The sequence below is a fragment of the Podarcis erhardii genome (assembly GCF_964252035.2).
Source record: "Podarcis erhardii genome assembly, chromosome: 16".
Classification (NCBI taxonomy): domain Eukaryota; kingdom Metazoa; phylum Chordata; class Lepidosauria; order Squamata; family Lacertidae; genus Podarcis; species Podarcis erhardii.
This window is the reverse complement of record NC_138514.1, coordinates 12663490-12682161: the sequence shown is the minus strand read 5'-3', so window position 1 is coordinate 12682161 and position 18672 is coordinate 12663490. Positions and strand designations below refer to the sequence as shown.

Below are 18672 nucleotides of genomic sequence, written 5' to 3'. Positions count from 1 at the left end.
TCCCACCTTCCTTCTCACTTCACATGCACTTGGGCTGAGTCCCAGCAATAAAAACAGGTTCCCCTCAATGAAAGTTGGTTCATATGTGGGCAGGCTGCTTGGACGAGTGAAACCGACCACCTTTCTCCTTGATCCTTGCCCATCCTGGCTCATAAAAGCAAGCCAGGCAGGGATAGGCTTTATGAGGTGATGAATGCTTCCCTCTGTGAGGGAATCTCCCCAGACCCACTTAAAGAAGTGGTTATTAAACCGCTTCTTTAAAAACCATCTTTGGACCTGGCCATCATAGCCAGTTATCGCCCTGCCTCAAATCTTCCATTCTTGGCCAAGATAATTGAACGGGTGGTCACTGAACAACTCCAGGCATGCATGGAGGAAGCAGACCATTTGGATTTCTTCCAGTCAGGGTTCAGGCCTCATCATGGGAGTGAAACCGCCATGGTCATGCTTGTGGATGATTTCCGGTGGGCTAGGGACAGAGGTGAAAGCTGTTTCCTAGTTTTGCTTGATCTTTCAGTGGCTTTTGATACCATTGACCATGGTATCCTACTGGACCATTTAGGGGGGTTGGGAGCTGGGGGACTTCTCCATCTCAGCTCAGGGACTCAGCCTCATAGCCTATGCCTGCCTTCCAAACCTAGGTTCCCTCAATATATGATCATGGTATCTCCCCTGCCAGGTAAGTATGTTTTGATTCCAGTCTCATAACCATTGACCACTGGCCATTCTGGCTCAGGTTTATGGGAATGATCTCATAGTGTTCTATGTTGTGCAGTGCTCCATTGTCTGAAAGCCAAACCATCCATACGAATTAGAGGGTGTGGGTTTTTTTCTTTCTTATTTTCCTTTCTTACCCTTTTAACTTTGTCTTCCCTTTCCCTTGTAACTTAGATGTTTGCCATTATATTACGTTAGGGTATTGTATTGTATTGTATTGTATTGTATTGTTTTGTTTTGTTTTGTTTTGTTTTGTTTTGTTTTGTTTTGTTTTGTTTTGTTTTGTTTTGTTTTGTTTTGTTTTGTTTTGTTTTGTTTTGTTTTGTTTTGTTTTGTTTTGTTTTGTTTTGTTTTGTTTTGTTTTGTTTTGTTTTTAATGAAAAAAGGCAAGCTGGAGCCTTAAAAGCTGAAAGGAATATGACACCAATAAGAGCTTGGCAGGGGTTTTGAGGCTGATGAGTGAGAATAAATGCCTTTTTTTTCAAATTAGCAGGTGCTCCCCCAAAACCATTGTGCACTGCAGTGTTAGGTGGGAGCAGTTTGAAGCAGTGATTTTTTTTTTCATTGAATAGGATTCATAGCCACTCTCTATTTTCATGTGTAATGTTACATGCACATTAAAATGCAGGGTGCTTTAGGCATTTCCTCATGCTGATGCCATTCAGATGTTGTTGGACTCTTTTTCTCCTCCCAGCAGCCCCAACCAGCATTTCCATGAAGGAAGTCGTAGTCCAAAACATCTAGAGAGCATGGGTTTGATAAACCTACAGCAGGCTTCCTCAACTTCGGCTCTCCAGATGCTTTTGGCCTACAACTCCCATAATCCCTAGCTAGCAGGACCAATGGTCAGGGATGATGGGAATTGTAGTTTCAAAACATCTGGAGGACCGTGATTGAGGAAGCCTGACCTAGAGGAATCAGAGGAAGTTAATTGGCATTCTTAGTTTGCAGAAATTGAAGCTAGGGTAAGGCAGTCTCAGGCTACAAACCTATGCACACTTCTCTGGGAGAAACCACCATTGAACAGAATAGGACTTCTGGGTAAGCATGCATACAATTGCACCACACACCTGGAATTAAGGATTTCAGTAGTTAATAGGAGGGCCAATTTCTCCATCTGCATATTCATTATGCCATCAGTTTCAAGAGATTACTTGCATGTGTGAGGCAGGTAACACATATCAAATGCTAGAGGCAGAACTTTCATATGTATAATGTAGCTTGTTTTAAAATGTTTTATTGATTTGTTTGTTTGTTTAATTAAAAATAACAAAAAGAAAAAACAACAAAGAAAAAAGGAAAAAAGAAAAAAAGAAAAAAAGATATTATTAAAAATAAAAAATAACAAAAAATAACAAAAAGAAAGAGAATAAAAAATGTAAAGCGTAAAGCGTCACAGCTGGGAAGGACAAAATTACAAACATACAGTGCACCTCCAAAGGGATAATAAAGCATTAGCTTGTACAAATATTCCATGTAAAACACACACACACACACACACACACACACACACACTCCATCTGCTATACATTCTTAGCCATATACTGGTGGCACTGTGTCCCTCATTATTCATATAAGAAATAATATCATGGCATATAGCAAAATAAGAAGTGTGTGGTATGCTACATACTTTGTTTTTTACACTTTGTAAACCACTTAGAAATCTATTTTGGCATTAAGTGGTAAATAAATAAACATGTATGTATTTTTCCATTCTGCTCTGTTTCACACATTCATTTCATTCCATTCCCTTCCATTCCTGTATTGAGCAGCTTTTTTTTAAAAAAATGGATAAAATTACATTTAAATATACTTAAAATGCATGATTTGCATATTCAAGAAAAGTATATGTATTTTAGCCATACTCTATTTGCATGTATTTAATGCAGCTTGCTTATTATTGAACAGACACTTGCATCACAAAATTGTGCAAAATGCCCAATGGAATCCTCCATTCGGTGCAGTGGTTTGAGTGTGTGTGAATTGATTCAGTTTGCATTAAAATGCAGAACAAGCAAAGTCCTCAAGATTCCTTACACATCACCTAAAATACTAAAATACTTTTCAAAAGAGGCAGTTCACACTGAGAGACAAGTTACTGAATGATCATAAGGTACAAGGCAGTGGTGTTGCAAGGTGGGGGCGGGGGGGGAGGTGCACCCCGGGTTCCACGTCTGGGAGGGTGACAAGAAGGCACCCCGTGGGGTGCTTGCCCTGCCACCCCGGGCACGGCGCCATGAGCAGCCATCAGCAGCTGCGAGCAGAGGATCCCGTGACGGTCCATACTGCATTCAAGCAGCACCAGTGTGATGGCCTGGGAATCCAATTCAGAGGCTGAACCAGAGGAATCCCAGCCTGCACAGGAGTCCCCGCCTCCAGGGCCGGCTGAACTGGAGCAGGGCCTTGATTCTGAAGCACCTGCACCTGTGCCGGATCCTCAGGAGCAGGCACCAGGTAAATCCACTCTGGCTCCGGAGGTGGTTGAGGACTCAGTGCCTACAGGTGAGTCTCCCCCTGGGTCCAGTAACCCTTCAGCCTCTCCTGAACTGCAGAGGCTCAGGGCAGAGAGGCGAAGGGAACTGGTTTCTCCCAGGAGGAGTGCTCGCCTTAAGGCCAGGAGAGGCGGGTCTCCTGGAGGCCGGGACCGCCCCTGGCCTCAGAGAAGATAAAGGCCAGTCAGCCCGGTCCCAGGTTGTGGGAGCAACATCGTTGAAGAGCTGTTTTTGGCCAGCATCCAGTCCTGTCCCCCCAGAGTTCCTGTCCTTGCCCGGCTTCTCGCTGTGGACCCCGCTTCGCCCGAGGAGGACTGTCTGCCAACCCTCAACTCAGGTCCTGGACCTCGCCCCACGGTAACCTCCCCCCTGGACCAGCACAACCAGCGGCAAACAGCTACATACAACGCATGCACGGTGTCGCACACATGCACTGTATGTAGTGACGCCGCACATGCACTGTACATAGCAGTTTGCAGCCAGCACTGCCCAAGCACCATACGGATGGTGGTGGGATGCCTCTGGCGCCGCTACAGCCACAAGCGGAGGATTCCTTCCACCATCACTGCAGCCATGAGCAGAGGATCCCACCACCATCCATACGGCTCTCGGGCTGCGCCAGTGGCAAACCGCCATGTACAAAGTATGCACTGTGTTGCACACATGCACTGTGCATAGCAATGCCACACATGCACTGTACATAGTGGTTTGCCACTGGCGCCACTGGAGCACCATACGGACAGCGGTGGGATCCCTCCTCCCTGGCTCACCTTAAGCGGCTCCCGCATTGCCACTTTACAGCGAGCCAGGGAGGGAGGGAGGAGGACGGACGGGAGCTGTGACTCCCGAGAGGATGACCTGCGCAGCTTTGCCAGAGCCCCAGCAAAGTGGCATAGCTCACACCCACTTCCCCCAACGGCTCGGGGTACTTAGGAGTCACAGAGGTGGGGGTGTAGAGGCGTAGGAAGGGGGTGACAAAAATTTTTTTGCACCGGGTACCACCTGGGCTTCCTACAACTCTGGTACAAGGGATATATGTTCACCTGAAATCTGCCCATAAACAATCACCTTGGTGAAGCGACCTTGAACTGCCTACTTTTCACCCCAGCATCCTGTAATCACAGCACATACTGGCATTTTTCTTTATGTCAGTAGGGTTCATTCCACCAGTGCAGATTATGACAGGGTTATCAGAGTGAATAAATATGCAGAATTGGGAAAAGGACCTCAGAACCTGGTGAACCATGGCACTGAACCTTCTTCATTCCCAGTAGGAGACACGCACCCCCCAAAATACTATCATAACCATTGATAGGCTGAGAATATTAAGTCCCTGGATTGGAGAACTCAATAAAGTGCCTATAGTCTGATGTTTTCCTGTCCATAGTGTAGGGGTGAAGAACCTGTGTCACTCCAAATTACAGTTGTTCCTGCACTAAGTTTTGTCCTCCTGATAGCTCAGTCGGTAGAGCATGAGACTCTTAATCTCAGGGCTGTGGGTCTGTGCCCTGCATTGCAGAGGGTTGGACTAGATGATTCTTGTGGTCATTTCCAACTCTACAATTCTATGATTCTGTGATTCTATTATCATCACTAGCCATTGCAGTCCAACAATATCTGGAGGGCTACAGGTTTCCCACCCCTTATACCGTGGGTTTCATTGATCCTCAGTGGTCCAACCTTCTCCTCCAATACCCTTCTCAATCCTCTAGATCAGAGCTTTCCGAACTGTGTGTTGTGACACAATAGTGTGTTGGCTGCAGTGTCATACAAATGCTCCCTCACTCCTCCCTGGGCTGGAAATGGGTTAGTTTAACTTCCAGTTTGCTAGTGAAACTGAATTACTCTGTTGTGGAATGATGCATGTCTAAAAAGTGTGTCACCAACATGAAAAGTTTGGAGAGCTCTGCTTTAGATTCAACCTGGCCACTTGCATGTTCCACAGCTTTTTCTTGCACTCATCCTGACTGCAGGCTTCCCACAGCTATCTAGTTGACCATTCTGAAAGCATGATGCTGGACTTGATGGGCCATTGGCAATGCTCTTCTTATACGCTTACATTGAGGTTATTTTCCTTGCCTTGATGCAACGGCCTCAAGTTCAAGATTATTAATAGCCCACAGATTTGACATTCTAAAAACTAATATCTGAGTCCGTACAATAAAGAGGAAAGGAACTCCAGATATATGAGAAATATTGCCAGGGTCAAGTCTCAGGAGTGGCCTCCTCTGATCCCAGCTTAGTCGTGTTGGTGTTGTCATCTTCAGAGTGACACCAGTCTTCAATCCTTATGCTCCTATGTTGGATTGGAAAACATGTTGGGTTTTGTGTGGTGTGTGTGTGTGTGTGTGTGTGTGTGAGAGAGAGAGAGAGAGAGAGAGAGAGAGAGAGAGATTCTTCCTGACCTGCCCACCAGCAGGGCACATGGATTATATCTCAGTTGGTATGAGGTGCCAAGTGGAGCATAATGGATCATCCGCCTCCAGCAATTGTGTCAGCCAGAACACAATTGGGAAATTGAGCCAATCTGGCTCAGACAGCAGAGAGGGAACAGATCTGCGAGATGACAAGAGCCTCCTGTTTCAAATTTTCTGTGTGACAACTTAATTTGCCACACAGGAATTAACTCCCTTTTCATCAGCAGCCTGGTTTGTTCCCCCTGCAACAACTGGCCAGAATGGCTGAAGGGCGATACATAAACTGAAACAATTGTTAACTGATTCACAAATTAAGGAAACCCCGTGGAAGCTGTTGAAGGCATCTTACCTTTAAACAATGCCCATCTGCTGACAAATCAGTTATTGCTTTCTGACACAAGGAATACTCCATAGCAAAGGACTAAATGTGACTGTCAGCGTGTGTAATATTATCAATGGCTGCTGATTATGATGGCTGTTAATACCACCAGGATCAGAGGCAGCGTGCTCTTGAGTACCAGTTGCTGGAGATCATGAGTGGGAGAGCACTGTTGCATTCATGTCCTGCTTGTGGGCTTCCCATGTGTATGGCCTTAATGGAAAAGAGGACACTGGGCTAGTTGGGCCCTGCCCCATCACCCTCAGTCTGCCCTCAGCCAGACCCCACCTGCCAGCCTTATAACTTACAACCAGTCTAGGAGGTTCTTCGTCCTCCTCCTTAGTCTCCATGTTTCCTTTGTAGAACTTAACAGGCAATGAAACAAGAATCAGTTGGCTCCACTAGTCATTTGGCTCTGGCTCCCCCTACTGTTGGTCTCCCTGCTTCCCACCCCACCAGTCTCAGTGGGCACCAGCCACCACTGCCTAGTGGTGCAAGAGAGGTGGTAAAACTGTACCTGGACTATACCACTATACCACAGACTACATTCCTCATGAAAATTCACCAACATTTTAGTGTGAATCTCTCCTAATATGCCCATTTTTGTACGCAGTTCTACACATTTTGCAAGACAACTTCCCCTAACATAATGCTTTCTTGTATGTTGTTTTCACTAATATATGCATTTTTATGAACACACCCTGATCTACTGTGCATTTGTGCACCCATTACTTGACTAGAGAACTGCATTGCAAAATTTGGAAGACTGCAAATTTCAAATCATAGGCTCAAAGGATGACTGTCTTTTGGTATGTGTATGGTTTCAGAAAATGCAGAATAAGTAGGTTCACTTTTAAATGTGAACTAACTCAAAATTCTCCCCCAATCCTAGATACAGTATGTGAAAGATTAGCTCTTACATAGTATCTAGAATGTGTTACAATCTTTGGTCCACTGCGTTAACTGTTTGGATCAACAAATCTTTTGTGTTCGCAGGCCTATAAAGAGGCAGGCACACATAGCAGCAAAGTGACCTTCACAAAGTCACTCAGAAAAGAAATTGCAGAACAAGAAATAATTGCTCCCAGACTTGCTCTGCTCTTAAAGCCATCATTCGCTCACAAAAAGGGATTTCACTTTGGGGACACAAGACTTCTGGCACTCTAAGGTCAAACAGGTATGCTGGTTAGTTAGTACACAATCATCCATCACAGCAGCCGGACAAAATGGGGAAGCAATACTGCAGAAAGATACAGTTCCTCACACAAAGGTGTGATAGCTAATAGATTGGCTGTTGTCTCTTTACAGATCCACCTCTCGTCAATCTGTCAGTTGAACCTCAGCCTGTCCTTGAAGACAACACCGTAAAGTTTCACTGCTCTGCTAAGGCCAACCCTGCTGTTATCCAGTACAGGTAAGATAATCTGGAATGTGTCACAGAACTGCTTGGGAGCCAGGGTTATTGTTTTGCTTTGTTTTTCTTTTAACCATTTATCTTGTTCTCTTATTCTGTATTTTTAATCTTATGAATGACCCTGAGATCTTCAGGTTAACAGTGGTATCTAAATTTAATATATAAATAATAATAAATAAATTGTCACTGCTTTTGCTCACAGCTGAAATGATTAGTAACCAGAGCCAGCTCAATCATTGCATACTTGGAACATCTGTCCTAAATTGCAGATTCAACATGCAAGTGCTGCAGTTCCTGCGTTACAAATGTAAGGCATGGAGTGTGATGAGTTGGTGGGGAAACAGGATGCCATGGCTGGTTCCAAAAACGAATTTGGGTGCGTGTGTCAGGGAGTAACCTGTCTTAGAGCTGCTTCAAATGTTCCAGAAAAGCAGTAAGAATATTGTACCAGTCACTCCCTGAGATCAGAAGTTGGGGTTCTTGACTGTGTCTCACCAATGGTATAGGCACCACTGATGATAAGAGGCATGGCCTTTCAGTAGCTACCCTGATATTGTGGAAGACTTTAATCCTTGAAGCATGGATGGCATATTCTCTGGTTGTCTTTTTGCCAGCTGGCAAAAAACATTTTTATTCCAGCAAGTTTTTGCCTGCTGATGTTATTTTTACCTGTCGCTTTTAAATAGATTTTAATGTTGTGTATTTTATCTGCTGTGCTCTTTATGTACTTTTATTGTTTTATTATTTGTGTGGGGAGAGAGAGAGAGAGAGAGAGAGAGAGAGAGAGAGAGAGATTTGCATTGCAAATCAGCCTGAACAGGAAGCCTGTGAGAGTTTGCCAACACCGAGACTGGATAGCGAGAGCCATGCCAAAGCCCAGGAACCCTTTACAACCTAGAGTAGTATTTCTCAATTATGGGTCCCCCAGATGATGTTGGACTACAGCTCCCATCATCCCCAGCCACTGGTGCTGCCAACTAAGGATGATGGGAGTTGTAGTCCAACAATATCTGGGGACCCATGGTTGAGAAAGGCTGGCCTAGAGAATGCTGCAGCCTGTAGTGCAGAGTTAAGGAACTAGATCTAGCCAGTGGGCCAGAGCTTTATTTCCCACACCCCTCTATGGGCCATGTTTGACAGTAAGCTGATAATTAGGGCATGGGGCCTTTGTACATGGAGCTATGCAAGCCTCTGCAATGGGCTAATTATGGGGGCTGTTGAGGACTTTACAAGCCCAAAAATCAGTTGATTGCTGGTGCCCACAAAGAGCTGTGCCCAGAGCATTGCAGGCACCACCCACCAGCTGATTGGTGATGTCTGCAAACCTACTTTGACCCAGCTGCTTTTTTACCTGCTCCACATTTGTTGTCATATATGATACCAAGTGCAGGGAACTTGGGTGTGGCTTGGCCCAAATGGCCCAACCCTTCTATCAACCTTAGCAGTGGTTCCAGCAGCCACATGAGGCAGCAGTGCAGGAAGTGTGGTTGGATTCCTGGTTCTAGTCCTTGCAGTTCCTTTCATTGTTTCTCTGGAACATCTGAGAACCAACATGGAGATGCTCTGTTGGCTAGCACTGCCATTGTTAGCATCCATTGGCTTCATTACTGTTTTTACCAAGGCAGTACTGAGGGCTTTTGAACCAAATTACAGCCCTTTCATTCTTCTTCACTGCAGTGCAGATTCAGGGGTGTGGAATCACTGCTGCCCTCTACCCAGAATGCAGCAGGCCTCCACAAACTTCTCAGTTTTATCCTCAGGCTGAGCAGATGAAGCCAGCGATAGGCCCACCAAAAGCTGTAGTGAAAACCCTTTGTGCTGATAATGTTGTTATATAGTAATGGGCTCCAATTGTCTCAGCATTGCAGCCGTCTGTGCATTTTGTTGAAGCTGCCACTGTTACATGCGCGGGGGCTCCTTCCCAATCCAGCATGTGGCGGCTGTTTAGAGAGCGCTGGCAGTGAGCTAGCGGAACCATCTGCTCAGGGACGCCACTAGCAGAACACAAACGCCGAATGAGCATTCTGTTATGGAGAGGTTCGCTTTATTACATGTTTCCTGCATAATCTTTTACATTCCGAAATAGACAACTTCATTAGCTTCATTTGATTACAACTTTTAGTCTTGCTTCTAACAATTGCATGGCGGCTGGCACTCTTTCTCAGAGGCTGTTAGGTGCTATCGTCAGCCTGGGAGTCCCACGTTTACAGGTTTGCAAGAGCTTAGTATAAAGAGTTGGTTTGCGTGCTACAAGGAGCATGTGCTATCTGTGCCACCCTCTGCCCGGGCCAACCCACCTCCCCTGATCTAGCCCCAATGCGTACAGAGCAGCAAACTTTCCCCTGGTGCTCACCTGGTACTCGAGCTCTACCCATATCTGTAAGGGCAGCCTTTGGCAAAAAATCACATGGTTGACTTTCTAATTCAATCAGGGGACCAACCATGTGATTTTGACCTATGCTTATTGAACTGTATCTGTGTAGATATCATTTGGACCATCCATCTTCATGTGTACAGATGGGGGCCAGTGGAGGTGGCCTTCTATGTAGCGAGGGATGTGCTTGTTCCTCTCTGAACATTGGGCCAAATCTGCAAATAAATATCCAGTTTGTCTGCATGCTTTGCAGTCTTGTGGAAAGGAGAAGATTTCCTTCCACCACACTCCAGCAGAAGCGTAGACAGGAGACTGCCTTACGGTTTGCCAGGCCCTGTGCTGCTAAGGTAAGGAGGAACTGCTGTGGTTTCACACATTTCTCCATCCTAACTGGCAGCAGCCATAGCATCATGGGCTTTAGAAAGCAGACAAGCTGTCTCTATCAGACAGCAGTTGCTATTCCTAGCCGCCAAACACTGTTGCTCCAACATTTGCCACCCAATCGCCCAGATCTATGATTCACAGTCTGCATGCACGCTAGCTCATTTGTAGCACAAAAACGTAGTTTTTCTCAATCCAGAATTGTTCATGCCTATCCTCAACATGATGCTTTCAATTAGATTAATTCTAGAGTTTGCTGTCTGCAAAGGTGGACATGGTTATTCAACACATGTCTGAAAACCTTCCCCTTGATTAGGTCCTCCATGCCTTTTCCTCCTTCCCAGGCGAATGAAGAAGGAAGTGGTGATGGTGTTTTGGTTTGCACCCACCCACAATGTAATAGGGTAAGTGTGGATGCACACATACCTCATTACTGGGACCGCCTACATCTGTTTTCATATGGACACACTGTGGGGGTCATGAAGAATTAATCTGCAATGAGCTTTTATTTTTGGAATGAAAGCAATTTCTCAAGAAGCAATAAAATATGCAATACATCTAGACTGTGTTTGGACTATGTAGGAAAGACAAGTACTCTGTCTCCATTGATTCTGAAATAAAATGTTGCATGCAGCCTGAGAATCTACATTTATAAATTAAGAAGTCAGAGGGTGATCAGAACTTCAAAGAGTGTCTTGTTTCCCTGAAAACATTTGCAGATCTTTCTTTAGAAGCAGTCTTAGTGGCTCTGTTTTCTGGATAATGTACCTTTTCTTGGAAAGAGCCATCCTGGGCAGCAGTTGCCTAGCCTTCTCTTGGGTTTTCAGTTTTGGAGTTCCTCTGAATACAGAGCATATGCTTTGACTTCTGGTACTCATTACCAGCCACAGTATTAAAGATAAATGGAAGAACAATTCAGAAGAACTTCCAGTGACAGATGAAATGGAGAGAATGGGCTATAGAGTTGGTAGAGATATGGCAGAAAAGGCAGAGGGTTCAGATTGCTGTGGTATAGCTGCAGCATAGGGGTGGCCTCAGAGTTTTTTGGCGGCTACAAAATAATTGCAAAGCTAAATGCATTTTATTTATTTGTTTGTAAAATCTGCATCCCATCCTTTCTCCCAAAGGAGTACAGGACATCAAACATCAAAATGTTTAAACAATACAATTTAATATAAAATAAAGTATATTTAAGGCATCTGAAGTCAAAGCAGGAGGTCAGCTAAGCGGGAAGACAGCTAAGGCCAGGCTATTCCTGTCCAGAAATAGCAGTAGCAAAGATGGGCATAAGCACAGCTGGCTACAGAAGCCACCTGAGACTCCATTGACAAGTTGGAATCTAGGAATACTCCCAAAGTACAGACCTTTTACTTCAGAGGTAGTGCAACCTCTTCTCAAACAGGTCCAGCACCTTAATCACAGAGTAAGGCAACTACCTCCCTAAAGCACCTCCATCTAATTAGGATTTGGCCTCATTTTATTAGCCCACACCCAGCCCTTCATTGCTTCCAGACACTGATCTAACATCTTCACAGCCTTTCCTGATGCTGGTGGAATGGAGTGATAGAGCTGTGTGATGGTGCTGATGGCACCATGCTCCAAATCCCCAGTTGACAGCTCCCAACAGTTTCATATGGATGTTGAATATCATAGGAGACAGAATGGACCTTTTGGGACCCCACAACTCAAAACCCACTGGGCTCAGCAACAGTCTTCTAATTCCACTTGCTGGTGATAAACCTGCAGATGTTCTACTCACAACTGTAATACAGTGCCTTCAACTGCCATCCCACTGAGTTTTTGCAGAAGGATGCCATAGTCTATGATATATCATAGCCACTGAGATATCAAGGAAAACCAACAGAGTCGCAGTCCCCCCACCTCTTTGACAAAGAGGGCAAGCAAGGCTATTTCAGTGCCAAAACCAGGCCTGAAGCCTGTTTGGCTGGAGCCAAAAAGGATCTAAAGCAGCCTTTCTCAACCTGTGGGTCCCCAGATGTTGTTGAACTACAACTTCCATCACCCCTAGCTAGCAAGGCCAGAACTCAGGGATGATGGGAGTTGTGGTCCAACAACATCTGGGGACCCACAGGTTGAGAACCGCTGGTCTAGATAATCTATGTTATTGGTGAGGGTAGAAATAATATTTCCTCCAGGTTCTTGAATGGAAATTCTTAAATACCAGAAGGCTGTATTGACCACATGTCTTCATATGAGCAAAGAGAAAGCAGGGGAAGATATTCAAGACTTCTGCATACTGTTGTAGCATAATAAGATCATTAAATCTTATCGGTATATGGATATAAAAGATAGACTGAGCCTATCTGGTGAATCTGCCAACTGCCTCAACTAAGCTGAACCAACTAATTTTCACAGTTCAGTGTTTAGATGCATTAGGGCTACAATGTATTTAATATACCATGCAACTTTTATTCAAAATATTTTTAACTGCCCTTCATTAAAAGACTCTAGGGCGGTGTACAAGAGTTTGAATAAAAACTATTTCAAATGCCATACAGATATCACATAAAACTAACAAATAAATATAAAATAAATAAGAAAATGAGAGGCAAATTAAACCCATAAAAACTGGAGAGCAGAGTATGACAACTCCACTAAATACATCATCAACTTCCAAAGGTGTCTGTTTGGCCTCCCTTTGGTTTTGTATTCCAAGTTGGAGGAGTTATTCGAAATCAGGCAGTGCATGTGCACTAGTGGCAGAATCCAAGATGGCAGGAACTTGGGTTGATGCCATGCTCTGTGCACAAGGCATTCAGAAGAAGCAGAAGTAAATGAAATCAGGCAACATCAACCAAGAAATAAGGCAGGGAGACGAAGCACGTGGCCCTCCAAATGCTGTTGGATTACAACTCCTATCATCCCTGACCATTAGCTATGCTGGCTGGAGTTGCAACAGGTGGTTCACAGGCTCCCCATCCCATGACTATGTATCTGCTCTTCCAATGGCAAGGATGTTCCTTGGCCAAGACAGCCCCATCCCGGTTGAGAAACCCCAACATTTAGCAAATTTGAGTTAGCGAAGCAGCAAGGCCTGCCCATGTCCTTGTTGCATCAGTTGACGACTTACCGTAGTTCCTCACAAGGTTTTTCCCTCTTGACAGCACAGTAGTCATGCATTCCCCTCAGTGTCCTTCTGTTTGCCATGCAGCAGCATCCCAGAGAGAGTTTGTGCTTCTGTTTGTATCAGGGTTGAGGTTCTTAATTTGAGTTTATTCAAGTGTATCGGAGCATTAACTCCAAAGGTCGGGGCTTGTTAAAGAGCTGAATCTATGAGCTGCACAATTTAAATCTTGTTGGCACAGACAAAAATAAAATAAAAAATAAAAAAGGGAAAAAAGCATGTTATAAAAAGTCATTCGACTGCTGAAGTTCTGCCAAAGGGGCTAACTTTCCCACAAACTTTTGCTAAGTGCTGCATAGATAATGCTGCTGATATTTAATACAGCTGCTCAGGCTCAATCACAAGACCAATCAACAGGTGAGCAGCAGCATGGAAGGTGGATGACAGAAAGTGCAAAGCAGGTCCCAGATTGGACAGAAAATGTCCCAGATTGATTAACCACTTACATGCCAAAATGGCTTCTAAGCAGTTTACAACTATAAAATGAATCCATTATTTTTTTTTACAACGTTAAAATATACAATGGCATTAAACCATCTTACATTAAAATATACAATTAGACAAAACAATTAAAAAGCATAACAATTCAAACTTTTTTAAAAAAACAGTTAATAAGATCACAAGCGGAGCACATCTGGGAGCTTAGATCAGGAGCCGCTGTCAAACAATTGTATTTGGTAGTTCTGTACCAATTTTTACAGTACACAAGGAAGGAGTTACCATGCTTCTTGGCCTGGGAACCATGCATTGTGGAACAGAGGACTCTGATGAAGTTCAGACTGCTGCCATGGGTGGAGAATTGTCAGTTTCTTATTCAGGAGATTCCTGGATAGAAGAGGGATAAAGGTAAAGGTAAAGGGACCCCTGACCATTAGGTCCAGTCGTGACCGACTCTGGGGTTGTGGCGCTCATCTCGCTTTATTGGCTGAGGGAGCCGGCGTACAGCTTCCAGGTCATGTGGCCAGCATGACTAAGCCGCTTCTGGTGAACCAGAGCAGCACACAGAAGCGCTGTTTACCTTCCCGCAGGAGCGGTACCTATTTATCTACTTGCACTTTGACGTGCTTTCGAACTGCTAGGTTGGCAGGAGCAGAGACCAAGCAACGGGAGCTGACCCTGTCGCGGGGATTCGAACTGCTGACATTCTGATCTGCAAGTCCTAGGCTCTGTGGTTTAACCCACAGTGCCACCCACATCCCCAGAAGAGGGATACCCACCACCATATTCAGACTCAAGAGGGTGGGTCCCTTGTTTCTTCAGCCTTGTGGAAGTCAAGCACTGAAAAATAAAATGAGGGTCCTGCAACTAGCCAGCAAGCTCTTCCAAGGAATCTAGGTTTGAGGCCATATTCACACTGTACATTTAAAGCACTATGATATCACTATGAACAGTCATGGCTTCTTCCAAAGCATCATGGGAGCTGTAGTTTGTTAAGGGTGCTAATTGTTGTCAGGAAACCTCTATTCCCCTCCTAGAGCTACAGTTCCCAGAGTGGATTAACAATCAGCCCCTCTTCACAGGGAACATCCACATGGTGTGTGTTTTTATAAATAATAATAATAATTCAAAAACCAAATTATTGTGCCTAGTAACATGCATTAAAAATAATGTACAATTTTTAAAAAGTAAAAATCCCTAGGTTACCATTGGAAAACAATAGTACTGAATCATATGTGCAAGTAAAATAAAGCCAAGGGAGGCAGATTCACACACCCCTGTTTCCTCATAGGCCCTCTGTGTTCTTTGCATTCAGCATCCTCTGCATCAGCTTTTAACCAAATTCTCAGCCAATGCTGCAGAGACCTTATGGTAAAGTATTCTTATGCTCTCTGTTCCATCTCCTGCTGGGGCTGAATTGTACCCCAGCATGTTCTTCCCTGCACATTCTTTTGCCTACATTTCAAGTAGGTCAAGTGGTGGAAATCCAGCAGCTTCACAATGTGGTAGGATACAGTTCTGTTGACAGAGCCTTTAAATATGCTGCCATCTAAGTGACATGAATAGGCGGCATTCGTAGCAACAGCCCACCCTGCATTCAAGTCAAGACCCTTCGACAGTGGCTGGACCTCCGTTGCACAAAGCCTCATTCAACCTCAGTGAAAAGTCAACTTTGCTAAGCATGGAACACTACCAGTCAAATGCTTCCCACTAAGATTATGTCCCCTGCTCCCTGTCCCAGTCCCACAATTTTCCATGATAGTTTGCCTTTTGGAGTTCTGTAGGCAGGTCCAATCAGTGGCGTAGCATGGGGGGTGCAGGGGGGGGCCGGCCGCACCGGGCGCAACATCTGGGGTTAGGGCAAATCCACGGGTTAGGGGGCGCAAATCCACGGGTTAGGGGGCGCAAATTACTTGCCTTGCCCCGGGTGCTGACAACCCACGCTACGCCACTGGGTCCAATATAAATCCTGTGACATTTCCCCCTGCATTCATTTCCCATGCTTTTTCATAAAAATAATCTGCAATAAAACTTGCAGTAAACACATATTTACATAGTCATTTCTAACAACATTTTATCCCAAAATAGGCATTTCAAAGCACCTTAGTCAACCCAGTCAGATGGGCAGGGTACAAATAATAAGTTGTTGTTGTTGTTGTTGTTGTTGTTGTTGTTGTTGTTGTTGTTGTTGTTATCTTGGGTTGTGGCCAATGCTATCCCTACTCTGAGCAGACCTTTATCATTAATAGGCATGACTTCCTTAGGTCCAGTCATTTCAATGGGTATACACTGAGTAAAATGTAGTTAGATGCAACCCATTCTCTCTCTGTGCATTATTCCAAGTGGCATGGATTCCTATACTTCGATGCATAGGATTGCTCTGTTAGTTGAATAGCTGTGACTTTCTGACTTTCCTTGTTTAATGCACTAGCATATTCCATAGCTGGCATCCCAAATAGTGCAGATATTATCGTGATCTTCTAAATGACACAAGACAAACCACATCACAGAAGAGGATCAGAGTGGCATGCTTTTTGCATGAACAGCTTTCCAATCTCAAAGCAGAAGGCAAGGTGGGGGGAACTACCAGTTCCTTTAAGTCACTTACCCCATGTACTTAAGACCCTTAATATGTCATTCATTGATGCATATCTCTTCCTCTCCACCACATCCTGGTACTGTGGCCAGTAATACTTGGTATTAAGTTTATATCTGTAAACTGCACTTCATCATCACCAACTGAATGTTACATTCACTTACACGAAGCATTTTTATTTATTTTTTACATTGTAGGGAATCTACAACACACTGTACCTTTTGGGGACAGGTTATCATGACCTACCTCCTGTTAGAATTTTACAGTTTAATTAGGATGCTGGTACTACTGCTGGTAGCAGCAATTCCTGCCGGCTGCAAATCTAGCCCTCCGTGCAATAAAGTCATAATTGCATTTCGAGTTACAAAGAAGTGTTGTTAATTTGAAGAGTCAATTACTGTCAAAGATACAAATAGCTCTGTTTTCATATTTATCACAAAAGAAGGAGGTGGGAAGGAGGAAAAGTCCGAAGCGTGTCACAAGCATGGCAAGAGTAGCCAAGTGAACGCGCGCAGTAAACATGACCAATCAGTGGAAGATCAGGTCCCGCATTAAAAAAAGATGGCAAATTCTTATGCAGTTTCTGAACAGTTTCTGATGCAGTTTCCCCCGCGTGTGTGGGGAGGGTGTGGGCCCACAACCCCACCTCCTCACCAGTTCGGAAGTGGCTTTCTTGAACTCTTCTAATGCCTCTGGGAAAGGGGTGTAGCTCAGTGATAGAGCCTTACAAAAGGTCCCATGCTTTATCTCCAGCATCTGCAGCTAGAGCTGAAAATCCAGTGTCTGAAACCTTGGAGAGCTCCTTGCACTCAGTGTTGACAGGTAGGGCAATGTTTTGATGCAGTTTAAGGCAGCTTCCTATGTTCCTATAGTTGCCTGGGAAGAAAATAGAGAGGGATGTGTGAGTGCAAAGAGTGCAAAGCTTCCTGTTCATTCTGTCAGCCTGTGCTAGTTTTGCCCTAAGCTTGTGGTGTGGCCCTCACTTTCTCTGCCCTGCCCCTTGCACAGTTGAGATGTACATTTTCCCTTGGCTCATTGGGGCTCCCTCTTATTCAAAAAAACAGTTACCTCTTCCCATCCAAGCTAGCTTTGCAACTTTCAAAAACAAAGGCAGACAGGAGCGTGGGGGAAGCCCAGATACTGAGCTGATGACTTTAGGGCTTAATTTATTTTTAAAGTATTAAATTCCTCTCTAAAGAGCTGGTGTGTGAGGAACAAGAAGGGGAAAAAGTTACCCAATTGAAGATAAGGAGATTGTACGAAAGCAGGAAGGAATCACTCAGCAAATGAAAATGCATCTAGAGAGGTTCTCCAACATAATCCAGCTAATCCATGCGTGGTCAGTGACGAGAGAAACAGGAGCTTAGTTTACTAGCTAGCCGGGAAGTGCAGTAGCCTGTGGAGCCTCCCGGCTATCGGTGGCTAGCTAATCTCCATGGTTTTTCATCTGAATGGAGCTGGAATCTGTGTGCTGTTGATTCACATCAGCCAGGAACAAATTCATTTTCTGCTCCTAGCTTTGCACTCTCTTCCACTCCTTGGATTACAAACTGCTTATTGCAGAAGGCAGGCCCAAGGAACTGAAGACAGCTGCTGCTGCTAGATAAGGAGGCAGTTTGGGCTTTCTGTAGCATCCCCTCCTGCTTATACTGTTAAGTTGAAGAGGGAGGAGTTTGTTTGGAGTGGTGCATTTGGGGGATGCTAGCCGTGAATGGTGGAAGGTGGGAATGCACAGTTCATGCCTTATGCCTATACAGGAATTGCAGAGACTTGTGCAGGACATCAGCTGTATCTTTCAACATTTTTTTCTGATGAAAATCCATACCCTTGCTTTGCTTCCTGTGAGATAGCAGCAAACAAACAGTGTGCGCCATTTTATTTCCATGAGATTGACATGCTCTTCAAAGGCTTTGGGGAATTTAAACCTAAATTCAAATACTGTTCTGTGCTGTCTTAAAAAGCAAACAAGCAGTATGTGATTCAGACACCAGGAATAGCTGCATAAAGGTTCATCGCACCAACAGGATTTCCACATACTAGAATTTCTCAAATGTTAGAATTTTCAGATTTTCCACACCCAGTTCCCCAGTGGTCCATGGGCTGAATCCATCCCCAAAAGATGCTACTCAGCCAAGTAACTGCTAGGCCAAAGGCACATGGAAGAGACAGGATTTTTTTAACTTGAAATTTTCTTTCAGCCTTGACATCTCTAGTTAGAAATTATTAGTCTGATGAGCAGATAAATACATTTTTAAAGCATTTAAATCCCACAGTTACTCCAAAGCAGTGTGCATAATTCTTCTTCCCCCTGTATAACCT

At 44.4% G+C, this 18672-nt stretch overlaps 1 protein-coding gene across 4 annotated transcripts in view; it reads left to right on the top strand.

Moving 5' to 3' along the window:
* The window catches only part of KIRREL3 (kirre like nephrin family adhesion molecule 3), a 747957-nt gene that overhangs the window by 591612 nt on the left and 137673 nt on the right, over positions 1-18672 (top strand). For all 4 annotated transcript variants that reach the window (XM_081844377.1, XM_081844375.1, XM_081844378.1 and 1 more), the window contains one exon: positions 7314-7419. In XM_081844377.1, the coding sequence (XP_081700503.1) occupies positions 7314-7419 (106 nt within the window). The remainder of the gene's footprint in view (positions 1-7313; positions 7420-18672) is intronic.